The following is a 13,914-nucleotide window of genomic DNA, read 5'->3' as shown; positions in this document are numbered from 1 at the left end:
TCCCAGAAGGTGGTTTTCCTGGTGGCAATCACCTCGCTACGCAGGGTGTCTGAACTGACAGCACTTTCCTGCAGACGGCCTTTCCTGGCATTTCACCAGGACAAGGTAGTTCTTCGTACGGTCCCATCCTTCCTCCCGAAGGTTGTGTCCGACTTCCACCTCAATGAGGAAATTTCACTACCATCCCTTTGTCCGGTTCCGGTTCATAGAGTGGAGAAGGCTCTGCATACGCTTGACCTTGTCAGGGCTTTGCGTATATACGTGTCTAGGACTGCGTCCTTCCGGAGGTCTGATTCCCTTTTCCTCCTTCCGGAAGGCGGCCACAAGGGTATGCCAGCTTCCAAAGCTACTCTTGCCAGGTGGATCAAATCCACCATACAAGAGGCGTATCGCCTTAAGAATTCTCCTCTTCCAGCCGGCATTACGGCACACTCTACACGGGCGGTAGGGGCCTCCTGGGCCATTCGGCACCAGGCTTCGGCACAACAAGTGTGTAAGGCGGCCACTTGGACTAGCTTACACACGTTTACTAAACACTACAGGGTTCATACCCAGTCCTCAGCGGACGCGAGCCTGGGTAGACGTGTCCTGCAGGCGGCGGTGCCCTAAGTGTACGGGCCTGTCTGCACAATATTCGTCCATTGCTTCCCACCCAGGGACTGCTTTAGGACGTCCCATGGTCCTGTGTCCCCCAATGAGGCGACAGAGTAAAGGAGATTTTTGTGTACTCACCGTAAAATCTCTTTCTCTTAGCCTCTAATTGGGGGACACAGCTCCCACCCTGTTGCCCTTTCCGGGCTGTTGTAACTGTTGAGTTCTCATATTGTTTCTTGAGCTCGTACATAGTTGCCTTCTTACAGGCATAATTATGTTATTCATGTTACGTTCCTCCTACTGCTTTTGCACAAAACTGGAGAAGGCTGATGCCGTCCAGGGGTGTATACTGCACAGGAGGAGCCACAGTTAATCTTTTTCAGATTATGCATAGTGTCGCCTCCTAGTGGACAGCAGCATAACACCCATGGTCCTGTGTCCCCCAATTAGAGGCTAAGAGAAAGAGATTTTACGGTGAGTACACAAAAATCTCCTTTTTATGCGTATTTTGAAAAAAACTAGACTTTGTAAGATATGCTAAATTGCAAAAAGGCTTGCATGTGGCTATTTATCCCTTTCACCCAATGCATGAAAAAATATTTATTATCTGTCCACAAAAAAAGTTATAAATGATTAGTAGTTGGAGTCTGTTACTCAGTGTAGATGGGTCCTCAGCCCCTGGGCCTATTAAGCACAGGTGCGATTCACACATGCATGTGTTATGGTCTAAGTATAGACCTCCGTACAGACTGGCCGTAAGTTATCTGATCTTGACAGACTCGTATATGCCTATGAGATTGAGTTTGATTTATGGACAGGTCGTGGATCTCCCAACCCACTGACCTTTTAGCTTAAAGGGAAACTGTCAGTTTTTGCTATGTAAACTGAAGACATCAGGCGATAGGGGCTGAAACACAGATTTTAAGCATGTGTCACTTTTTTGGTTGTGTGCTGTTGTATACTTACAATGAAGGTTTTATCACTTGGGGATTTCGCTGCCAGACTGGTGCCCCCTGAGCAGTGGTCTAGCTCTGCCCCCCCCCCTGTGATCAGTAGCTCATTGTCAGTAGACAATATGCATAGAAAGCTGGTATGGGCAGGGTTAGCGTTCTCAGCCCTGCTACATGTTATAGCGAATGTGCTCGGATAAGGTGTTATCCTAGTATGCTCAGGTGCTTAACAAAGTGTCTTTGGTGTACTCGAATAATGTGTTCGAGACCCCGCACCTGCATTTTCCGTGGCTGTTCAACAGCTGCAACACTTGCATGAATTGCCTAACAAACAGCTTATCCATGCAGGTGTTGCATCTGTCAAACAGCCACGAGAAATGCAGGTCCGGGGTCTCGAACACCTTAATCAAGCATGCTGAAGACATGTGGTTAGCACTGGAGCATGCTTGGTTTACCACCTTATCCGAGCACGTTCGCTCAGCACTAGCCAAGTACTGTCACAACTGTTGTAGCCAGTAAATGAAGCGATACATCATTGGGATCAGGCCCTATATTGTGCTACTCTCAGATTAAATGGCAAAAATCTGCTGACAGGTTCCCTTTTAAAAGGGTTTTCCACTACTTGAGCCATTCCTTCTGGATCGTTCTATTTTCCTCTTGTAAAAGAACGCCTATACTCTCTCCCTCAGTGCTGGCACTGACTCTCGCTTCCTCTGAATGTATGTGATTGGTCCAAAGGCAGGGAGAGTGAAGCCAGAACTGATTGGCCGCAGGGATGTCATGACATTGTTATCCCCAGGTGAGCCGACACCGCTGTAACCGCGCCGGCACCAGTGATGATTATAGGAGTTATTATTTTACAAGGCAGGAAACGCCTTGTCAGAGTAGTGGACAACCCCCTTTTAATTTTAGCCAAGAACCTGTCTGTTAGGACTTGCTCCATAGTTAAGATGCATTTTAGACTCTTTTTACAATGTCCATCGAGGAGTTCTGGAGTCGATGGAAAGTGACACAGCTTACGTTGTGACAGAAATTATTGCACATTAAGCTAAATAATAGGTGGTGAAACTTAGATCACACAAACTCTAAATTACATTTCTGAACCACTTTTTATAAATGTAACACATTTGTAAGACTGTCTAGTGTAAGTTTGCCTTTGCCAAGAACAGCCGGGAATGGCAGTCTATTTCCTTTAGTGCAGTAGATGGCATGGAGTAAGAAAACAGGGTGAAATGTAAAACGGAAAATGGTTTCTGATCTGAACTCGAGAGAGCCTGAACTTCAATGAGACGAGAGCGCTGGACCTGTCTAGAGCTTGGTCAACTAGAGAATAATAGAAAGTATCTATAGAGGATTACAGTGCAAATGTGTTCTTGATTTTTAGACGTAACAAAAATCCTACCACTAACGTTTTTCTCTACCTATTCTCATTTTTGTTCTAGGTTTAAGTACTGAATTAGATGAGTTGCTTATGGAAGCTCAGCTTCTGCAAGTGTCACTTCCTGAAGTACATGAACTTTATCAGGCTCTTGTTACCCAGCAAAACACACTGACTCCTGAGCGTAGCTTAAGCCCGACAGGCACTGGGAGAGAGAAGGCCCCCTGTAAGCAGCAGGGAGCAGAATGGAACACAACACGTTCTGAGGTATGAAAGAGAATATATTAATGGGAATTTGTCACCAGGCTTTTTTTCTACCCCCTCTGAGAGCAGTTTAATATAGGGGTAGAGACCAGGATTCCCTCGATGTAACACTTTCTGGGCTGCATGCTGTCATTTTGATAAAATCACTGCTGGAGATCTATCATTTGTCTGCATGCTAAGCTCTCACATCACTGATTGACAGCTATATACACTGTGCATAGGCAGAAAGCTGCCAATCAGTAATGGGAAGTGAACTTGACATAGGACTACATGACAGAAGGCTTACAAGTCATCTTGTGGTCTCCAGCTGAAAAAAAACAAGATTTTTATAAAAACTGCAGCAAGCAGCCCAGTAATGATAAATCGGGAATTCTTTCTACATTATGCTGGTCTCCGATTGGGTGGCAACAACCTGGTGACAGATTCCCTTTATCACTCAAATCGGGCAGTCACACCAGTGATGTTGCTCAGGCAATAATAAAGCTTAGCTAGAGAAGTACCTATCACTTTTTTCATAAGTGATATCAGATCAAATTGTTAGATTTTCTTCAAATGCATATCATTAGTAAATGATAAGAATATTATTATATATGGTATTAGATTTTATTTAAAGGGAATCTGTCACCCCAAAATTGGCCTAAAAACTAAGGCGACCGGCATAAGGGGCTTATCTACAGCATTCTGTAATGCTGTAGATAAGCCCCCGATATCACCTGAAAGATAAGAAAAACTGGTTATATTGCGGTCCCGATGCGGTTCGGGCCCGATGGGCGTCGTGACTGGGTCCGGCGCCTCCCATCTTCATACGATGTCGTCCTCTTCTTGTCTCCCTGCTGTGGCATACAGGCGTACTGTCTGCCCTGTTGAAGGCAGAGCAAAGTACTGCAGTGCTGGTGGCCTTAGTTTATAGGCCAATTTTGGGGTGACAGATTCCCTTTAATGATGCCAGAGTGGGCAGAGAATATGGTGAGAATCTCTTCTCTGGGAGGTACTAACTTTGCTCAGATCTGGCCGAATATTTTGGGAGAAATTGTCTATTTTTCTAAATTTGTCAAAAGCGAAGTACAAAGATGGTGAATTTGTCAAAATACCGTATATACTCGTGTATAAGCAGAGTTTTATAAGCCCCCTAGGCTTATGCACGTGTATTTGTGCCAGAAGACAGCGGAGGAGGGGAAGCAGCGGGTGACAAAAGGCAGAAGCTGGCTGCTGTGGCTAAAGCCTCTGCCCGCTGCTAAAGAGAAATGAATATTCACTGTGCTTGCAGGGAACTTCATTTCTCTTATAGCGTGTGCATAGTTGCAGCTGCTGGCTTCCAGCAGCTGCCGTGCTCTCACGGGTTCCCGATCATTAAGGTAATGAATATTCACCTCTCTCCACTCCTATAGGCGTGGAAAGAGGTGAATATTTATTAGCTTAATGAGCGGGGACACGTGATTGCTCGGCCGCAGGAGCTGCTGGCAACGGAACAAGATGCGAGGGCGCACAGGGAAGGTAAGTAGGATTTTTTTTTAATGCTTTTCTCATGGGGGCCATACATACAAGGATGGGAATAAGGAGCCATGCAGACAAGGATGGGAATGAGGAGCCATGCAGACAAGGATGGTGTTGTATAAAATGAAAAGTATTTAACTCTGATGTACAAATATTCCCAGAAGTAGTGTGGTAGCATTGTTATTTATTTTCAAGGTTGTATCCTGTTTCATGAAGAAGGAAAGGACTGTGTGCACAGACAAAAAGTTGAAAAGGCGTCACGAGGGCACAGATGGTAGAATGAAGAAGACGTCGGCTCCACATAAAAAGAGGGTGAAATCCTTGCAGACCAAAGACCTGTGCTGGAGAGATCCACATCTAGAGATCCAGGATAGTGATTCTGTGTGTTCTTTCACATCAGAATCTGAGGATGATAATGCAGTTTGTCCTGCAGGCCAATGCATGGAGCCTGAAGGCGACGAGGTAAGGAATACGGCACTTGTAAGATAAAACTAGGATTTTGGAATGTATATGCTTTTCTTGACTGTCGATTTTCTTCCTTGTTAAATCACTCCAAATTGCAATAATGATAATACTACTATTAATAATAATAATAGCAAAAAATAATAAAAAATACACTTGTTTTTAACGGATTCCTATTCCGATGCTTCCCAAATTTTTCTGCTTTCCTCCCCGGAAATGCAACAAATGGCCATTCAGCTGATCACTGAGTAGCATTCCTTGCAGTGCCCTGGAAGCAGAAGTGGAGTGGCATGGGTTTGGTAGAGGTGATTTCTGTTTTGTGTTAGGAGCAGGGCAGTGTAGTCAGTAATTAGGCTGCTTTCACACATCAGTTTTTTGCCGTCAAAAAGCGGATCTGGCCAAAATTGCCGCCGTATCCATTTTTTTTTTTTTTTTTGTCATAGACTTGTATTAGCGACAGATGACCTCACTTTTTTTGCTAGATACAAAAAGCGGACATAGTAACATTTTTGTGTCCGTCAAAACAAGGGACAGTGACAGATCCGTCGCCGTCCGTCGTTTGCTTTAATGGAACCCTATGGCTCCGGATCTGTCAAATGATGATCTATCTCTCTCTCTCTAGTCGGATCTGTCGAAAAAATGGATCCGTCGCATCAGTTTTTCAAAATTCGCCAGATTGAGCCTGACAGCAAAAAACTGATGTGTGAGAGCAGCTTAAGCCAAACCTCCGGCTTCTCAATTTCCTGACTCCAACTCCACAGCACTGGTCACTACTGAGCATGTACATTAAGTGCAGCAAAGATTCATCTCCACTAAAAGCCTTAGATCAGGAGTAGAACAGACATGTATAGGACATTTCATAAGTTTCCCAAATTCTTCTGAAAACATTTACAGCATAAGCTGCATGTACATTAGTACCCAATAATTTTTTATATATTTTAGGAGTCTGAGTCGGTCCATTTTATTCCATCTCCACGGCCTTGTTTCGATGGAAACAAATAACTTTCCAAATGTTTATTTTTTACTAATTCTATTCAACATTAAAAGTTATTTAACCTTGCAAATCACAACTAAGTGGCATCCAAACCACTGGTTACTCATTATTCTTCTTGTCTGGCTTTTCTGTACTCTAGCAGTGGAGAGGGAGGCACCTTAGAGATGCTTGTGTAGGTATTCATTGCAGCGTTTCTCCTGTCATTGCTGTGTGTTCTGCGTAAGCATTACGAAGTGGAGTGCCATCAGCGAACACACTTCTAAGGTGCTTCTCCCTTCCCTACCAGTGCATAGTAACAAAGTGCAGAACAGCCAGACAAGTAGACTAAGGAGTAAGCAGTGATTGGAGGTCACTTACTTTGAATACAATTTTTGTTTTTGCAGGGCTGAAGCTAGATGGTTTAATTTAATGTCTTGCAAAGTTATAGAATTTGCAAAAAATTAATTTATCAGTTGGATAACCCCTTCAGGATCTTTGTTTGCCACAAATAAAACAAAAATTGTCATTGCATCTTTATAACTCAAAATGTGGCCTGGAGATGCAAGAGTGCTGAAATACCTAGCCTACTAGAACACTAGTACGAAAATGCAGTAAACCAAAACATTAAAGGGGTTGTCAACTACTTGTGAAAATTTTCTTAAAACTATTGGCTCAGTAACCATACAAATTGCATACTCGTGGTCATGTGAGAACTGTCAAAACCTCCAAGCAGAGCTGAATCTCCACAGTGTGTACATTACATAGATCTTGATTTTGTACAGCAGATGCGATCAGATAATCACAGCTCAAGTCCCCAAAAGAGACTAAGAAATTCAATAAAAAGTGCAAAAAAAGTTGTTTTTTTAAATATGGAGAAAAAAAAGTCCAAATTATCCCCCTATTTGCCCCATTAAAAAAAAATAAAAAAAAAATACACATTTGGTATCGCTGCCTTTGCAAAAATCCAGTCTATCAAATCAAAACGTAAAATAAATTACTGTATAAACTCGAGTATAAGCCAAGATTTTCAGCCCACTTTATTGGGCTGAAAGTAACCCTCTCGGCTTATATTCGAGTCATACCCAGGGGTCGGCAGGGGAGGGGGGAGCGGAGCTGTGTAATAATACCTGCCCCTGGCGCGGTCCCTGCACGTCTTTTCCCCGGCGCCTGCAGCTTCTTCCTGTAGTGAGCGGTCACATGGTACCGCTCATTACAGTAATGAATATGGACCCCACTCCCATAGGGGTGGAGCTGCATATTCATTACTGAAATGAGCGGTACCATGTGACTGCTCACTACAAGAAGAAGCTGCCGGGGAACAGATGTGCAGGGACCGCGCCAGGAGCAGGTGAGTATAACTCAGTACGCTATATTCACCTGCTCCCTGTTCCACGGTCGGCGCCGCTGCGTCTTACGCGTCCTCTGCAGTGACTCTCAGGTCAGAGGGCACGATGACGCGATTAGTGCGCGTCGCCCTCTGCCTGAACGTCAATGCAGAGGACGGGGAAGACACAGAGGCGGTCGGCGGTGGAACGCGGAGCAAGTGAATATAGCAAGTGCTGGGGGCCTGAGAGGTGAGTATGTGATTTATTTATTTATTTTTTTTTAATCGCAGCAACAGCATATGGGGCAAATCTGTATGGAGCATCTTATGGGGCCATGTGCAGCGTTGTATGGGGCAAATATCTGTATGGGGCCATGTGCAGCATTATATGGGGCAAATATCTGTATGGAGCATCTTACGGGGCTATGTGCAGCATTATATAATAATAATCTTTATTTTTATATAGCGCTAACATATTTCGCAGCGCTTTACAGTTTTTGCACACATTATCATGGGGCCAGTATCTGTATGGAGCATCTTATGGGGCCATAATCAGCATTTGTGCAGCATTATATGGAGCATCTTATGAAGCCCATCATAAACTGTATGGAGCATCTTATGGAGCCCATCACGAACTGTATGGAGCATTATATGGGGCTCCTGATTCAATATGGACATTCAAAAACACTTAACCTACTGATGTCTCAATTAATTTTACTTTTATTGGTATCTATTTTTACTTTTGACATTTACCGGTAGCTGCTGCATTTTCCACCCTAGACTTATACTCTAGTCATTAAGTTTTCCCAGTTTTTTGTGGCAAAATTAGGGGTCTCGGCTTATACTCGAGTATATACGGTATTCTGATCTGTAAACGGCGTTATGAGGAAAAAAATATCAAACTGCCAGAATTATTTTTTCTGTCCACCGCAACATTGAAATAAAGTGCATCAAAAGGCAATTTAATCATCGTATCTACCCCAAAATGTAAAAAAAATAAGCCCTCACACAGCCCCAAATCCTGAAAAATGAAAACTCTACATGTCCTGGAAAATGGCTACAAAAGTGGGAAACAATTTATTAAAAATGTCTGAATTTTTTTTTTTTTTTTAACTACTTGCCAAATGCGTGTTGATGTGTGTGTGTGTGTGTGTGTGTGTGTGTGTATATGTATATATATATATATGTATATGTATATATATATATATATATATATATATATATATATATATATATATATATATATATATATATATATATATATATATATATATATATATATATATATATATATATATATATTTTGTTTTTTTTAGCTGCATACTGATCTGGAGGATCCTATTGCCAGGTCAGATTTGCCTGAACCATGAGTAGCATGAACCGGCTCCTGACTGCAAGATTGCGGCCACATATATTTTTCTCCTCTAGTCACAATGCTTTCAGTCACCCGGATCTGCGTTGTGAGAAGCTGGTTGGGCAGGATGCCGGACTAGTCTCCTTTCTGGCTATAGTCCTGGCCTGCAGTTGTGCAGCCAGGCTCTGATTCATGCCAGTTTGGGGTTTGGGCAGCATCAAATGACCTGTTCGGTTTAGTGTCACGATTTGCTTGTGACAAAACTAGATACGATCTCTTCTGCTCAGCTGTGTTCTTTCTTCCCAAGCTTTCTTAGTAATTTTTTTGTGCTAATTTGCACATAAACCCACAGGAGAAAAAAAAACCCTGTATTAAATCAGAGGCCTATAAAGGTACAGACCAGTCTGAATACACCTCTATGGGTGGCCTACTACGGCTCTGTAAAAGAGTTGTCTTTACAATTTTCTTTACTTTTCTGTTGCAGGTGGACTGGGTACAATGTGACGGAAGTTGTAATCGTTGGTTTCACCAAGTCTGTGTGGGTGTATCTGCAGAGACGGCCGAGAAGGAGGATTATGTCTGCTCTCACTGCATTGAAGCAACTATGGCTGCATTAAAATAAATGCAGTATCCCCCTCCGTCAGTGAATAAAGACTGTAATCTCCTACCCAAGTTCTAGGTGGGATTCATGAACAATACTCACAGGAGCTTTAGGATTCTTTTACTTTCCTTTAGACACATGCCAGGTTTCCTTTCCAGATCCAGCTCCCAATGGTGCTTCTCAGACCCTATAAATCCATTGCTCCTTCCAGGGATCTCTGACTTCACTGAAAGATTAATTGTTTTGGAAGATGACTTTCCTGTTACAAGTTACAGATCAGCTGGTTCTCCAGCACAATTAGTTTGTTATAGGTTGTTTGGTTTCTGAAGAGCTTTTGTACCTCATAACTATGGATTGCAGGTCAGTGCAGACACAAGGGAGTCTAGATCAACTTTCACTTGGGGTGAGGTACCAAGATTTGAAGTTTGAGTTCCATTTAAGACCATACAGTTTTTGTGTTTTTGTTTTTGTGTAGGAAAGTTTTCCTGAGCAATAACTTTGGTTTTGTTTCTTTTCTCTCTTAAATTCCAAAACTTAAATCAAATGCTGAACCTTTTGCTCTGAATTTAAAGCCCTTTCCAAATTAGGGTCTTGTACAGAAATGTGGGGTGAGTAGGTGCTTAGGGCAGCCAGAGTGTTAGATCTAGCAAACTGAGCTGTACGTCAGCTACCCTTCAATCCCTATTAATTATTATTTCCTGTTTGTTTTTGGCTTTTCTTGTAGCTTGTATTAAATTTTGCAGTTTATATTGTGGAATAAAAATCCTTGGTTATAACAGAAATACCTCATTTTGCTGTACTTCTAAAACATAAAAGAATGTGATATTTAAGAGGTCTGCTCTATATGTGGTGTATAAACTTTACTCGCGTGCTATTTTGACAACTATAGAAGGTATTTGTATAGGATTTAAACAAGAAAACCTCTAGATATGTAAAAGTCCTACTGTATTTTACTAATAATTGCTCTAATGCAAAACTCTATGCAAAAAAAAAAAAAAAAAATCATGTTTTGGGAGATGCAGAGCGTGGACTGGCAAAAGCTGGAACAGTCATTGTTGGCCTTGACAACTTGCTTGTGGAGCAGCACTTTGCATCTATAGGAAATTCTGCAGCTGTCAACTGAAGTGGTTGACTGCGGTCAGGTGACTCACTGCTACTCAGGCCAGTTCAGGCATCAGTAATGGCCTAGTAGAGGACAGTATCAGATTCTCAAAATGGGAGGGTTCAGGTAAGTGACGACACTACTTGGGAAATGTAGAGCATTGTGTCTGCAAACCATCATTTGTCCTTCGCCTCATTGGGGGACACAGACCGTGGTGTATGCTGCTGACACTAAGTGATACAGAGAAAGTTCTCTCCTCCCCTGCAGTATACACCCTCCTGCTGGCTCTCAGCTAACCAGTTCTTGCTTAGTGTCTGTAGGAGGCACATGGGTCTGGTTCAGACCCCAACGTTTTTATTTTATTTTTTACTTTTCTGTAAATTTTTATATTTTTAATTAACGGAGTGAAGGGGGCGACGGATCCTTTCAAGGTTCCGATCTCCCCCGAATCATCAACAGGCGAGCACATGGCGCATACCTCCCCGCACCCTCTCCTGTGACGTGGGAAGCCATGCCTGAGCTCACTTCAGGGGCGACGGTTCTTTCACGGTCCCGATTTCCCCACACCAGCAACAGGCGAGCACATGGAGTGTCGCCTCCGTGTATCCTCTCCTGGAGCCAGACCTAATGCCGGACAACTGGCCCTGTCCACCCGGACTGAACTCCGTGGATGTACAGAGGCCCCTCTATGGCGTCTGAGCAGCCCCCACTGTCCCACCACTGTTAAAGCGGATGGCACAAGGAGGCAGACAGTTCCCCTCCACCTCCCTAACAAAGGAATGGTGGATTGAGGTTTATCCCTCTATCCCTGCACCATCCACGCTGCAATACCTGACCTGCAGCAGAACAATAGTGTGTGTGTGTGTGTGTGTGTGTGCGCTTTCCTCGGCGCTGAAACAGTCATCGCGGTGGCTCTATGCCGGGACGTGCACCCATGGTGAGTGGATTCAGTCAGCGGTGGGCCTCTGCAGCGGGATATTCACATGCTGACAGGCAGCCTCAGCTTCCCTGTGGCCCACTCCCTGAGGTACCGCTTCATCCCGCTGTAAAAATTTAGACCCTGGCTTCGGCTGATGTGTAGGCCGCATCCCGGAAGCCGCACCCGCACTATAGCACGCTAAGGCGGTTCCGCTCACCTTTTCTGGTGCTTCTTCCCTGGCACTGGAGCGATCGCTTCCCTCCGCAACGCTGGTATTGCAAAAGCAGCAAAGAAAAAAGCGAAGGTCCTACAAATGGGGATCACCACACACTGGATTTAGCAAAAAGTAGAAACAATTTTGTTACACTGCAATACACATGAAACAAGCAATACAGAAAACAGACAGTTAAAAACAATTAAAAAGGCAACACACTTGTTCCTTAGAAACAAAGCCCATAATAAGGGGCTTTGGGGTGGGTGGCATCGTGGTCCTGCAGGTAAACTTAGTTACTGATATTTATTATATGTCTGCGCACTTTCTTTTATATAGTTTGGCCTGTGACCGGTGTGGTTGTGGTACTTGGTACACGGTGTAATGATTCATGGATATACCGCTTAGGTTCACTTTGGCCTACGGTTCTATTTGCCAACTATTTCAGCGCTCATTTGCTTACTGGTACTTGTTTGCCTGTCAGTGACCACCCTGCCACTCTTTTGTGGTGTGTTCCCTGTCATTTTCTGTGTCGTTATGTCATTCTGTTATTCTTTTTTAATCAATAAAGACTTTCTATGATTATTTGGTTCTTTTGGTGCTTTTTTGTTCTTTATTGGTAAAGCCCATAATAAGGCCTACACCTGCGCTGTAGCAAATAGGGCAATACCCAATAGGAAAAATGCCTATATGGACACCACTGTGCAGACACTTATAATACAATAGAGTAAACCCATAAATATGTATTCAAGGTGGACAAAGTGAAGGACAATCCTATGACACTGTAGCAATAGCACAGTTTACACCAAAAAATGCTTTTTTCTTTGCTGCTTTTGGTATACATGGTTGTAGGTCAGGGTGATCCCACTGTATAACCCGTGGTGCCCCCTTCATATATATATATATTCTCTGCAACGTTGGTATTGCTCACACCGGCTGCAGAAATTTAGGCCCCGGCTTGGGCCTATTCATTGAAGTCACACGGCTCCGCCCACATCACGTCTGTGGCTCCGCCCCCGAATTGGCACCTCTCGCTCTACCACCTCTGCAACTCCCAGTGGCCATCTTGGTCCACCCTGCCAACACACACACAGGGGCTATGGTTTTGTATCCGGGTAAGGAGGTACTGCTCTCTTATCCTGCGTCTTCCCCCTGTACTTAACATGACCAGTATTTCCTGCCTTGACCCGTATTCCCTGTTCTTAAAGGCACAGGACCAGTATTCCCTGGTCTTAAAGGTGCATGACCAGTATTCCCTGGTCTTAAAGGCGCATGACCAGTATTCCTGGTCTTAACCCCTTTCTGACCTCGGACGGGATAGTACGTCCGAGGTCAGAACCCCGCTTTTGATGCAGGGCTCCGGCGGTGAGCCCGCATCAAAGCCGGGACATGTCAGCTGTTTTGAACAGCTAACATGTGCCCGCAATAGCGGCGGGTGAAATTGCGATTCACCCGCCGCTATTAACTAGTTAAATGCTGCTGTCAAACGCAACCGGAAATGAGCGCATCGCCGACCCCCATCACATGATCGGGGGTCAGCGGTGCTTCTGCAGTGTAACCATAGAGGTCCTTGGGACCTCTATGGTTACTGATCCCCGGTAGCTGTGAGCGCCACCCTGTGGTCGGCGCTCACAGCACACCTGCATTTCTGCTGCATAGCAGCGATCTGATGATCGCTGCTATGTAGCAGAGCCGATCGCGTTGTGCCAGCTTCTAGCCTCCCATGGAGGCTATTGAAGCATGGCAAAAGTAAAAAAAAAAAAAAAAAAAAAAAAATACAAAAAAAAAATGTGAAAAAAATAAAAAAAAATATAAAAGTTTAAATCACCCCCCTTTCGCCCCATTCAAAATAAATAAATAAAAAATACAAACCTACACATATTTGGTATCGCCGCGCTCAGAATCGCCCGATCTATCACAAAAAAAAAGTATTAACCTGATCGCTAAACTGTGTAGCGAGAAAAAAATTCGAAGCGCCAGTATTACGTTTTTTTGTCGCCACGACATTGCATTAAAATGCAATAACGGGCGATCAAAAGAACGTATCTGCACCGAAATGGTATCATTAAAAATGCCAGCTCGGCACGCAAAAAATGAGCCCTCAACCGACCCCAGATCATGAAAAATGGAGACGCTACGGGTATCGGAAAATGGCGCAATTTATTTTTTTTTATTTATCGAAGTTTGGAATTTTTTTTCACCACTTAGATAAAAAATAACCTAGTCATGTTAGGTGTCTATGAACTCGTACTGACCTGGAGAATCATAATGGCAGGTCAGTTTTAGCA

General features: G+C 43.7%; 1 protein-coding gene and 1 long non-coding RNA gene across 5 annotated transcripts in view; one reads left to right on the top strand and one right to left on the bottom strand.

Moving 5' to 3' along the window:
• KDM5B (lysine demethylase 5B) overlaps positions 1–10,176 on the top strand; it is a 92,774-nt gene extending 82,598 nt beyond the window's left edge. For all 3 annotated transcript variants that reach the window (XM_077295319.1, XM_077295317.1, XM_077295318.1), the window contains 3 exons: positions 2,987–3,189; positions 4,876–5,142; positions 9,278–10,176. In XM_077295319.1, the coding sequence (XP_077151434.1) occupies positions 2,987–3,189; positions 4,876–5,142; positions 9,278–9,415 (608 nt within the window). In that variant the 3' untranslated portion in view covers positions 9,416–10,176. The remainder of the gene's footprint in view (positions 1–2,986; positions 3,190–4,875; positions 5,143–9,277) is intronic.
• Positions 10,177–11,632: 1,456 nt separating this feature from the next.
• The window catches only part of LOC143815741 (uncharacterized), a 52,492-nt gene continuing 50,210 nt past the window's right edge, over positions 11,633–13,914 (bottom strand). The window contains exon 3 of one of the 2 annotated variants that reach the window (XR_013223791.1): positions 11,633–11,722. This is a non-coding gene — a long non-coding RNA (uncharacterized LOC143815741). The remainder of the gene's footprint in view (positions 11,723–13,914) is intronic. The other variant, XR_013223790.1, reaches the window with a different exon arrangement.

The sequence above is a fragment of the Ranitomeya variabilis genome, chromosome 3 (genome assembly GCF_051348905.1).
Source record: "Ranitomeya variabilis isolate aRanVar5 chromosome 3, aRanVar5.hap1, whole genome shotgun sequence".
In the NCBI taxonomy this organism is placed as follows: domain Eukaryota; kingdom Metazoa; phylum Chordata; class Amphibia; order Anura; family Dendrobatidae; genus Ranitomeya; species Ranitomeya variabilis.
Note: the sequence above shows the minus strand (reverse complement) of the source record. Positions and strands in the feature narration are given on the sequence as shown.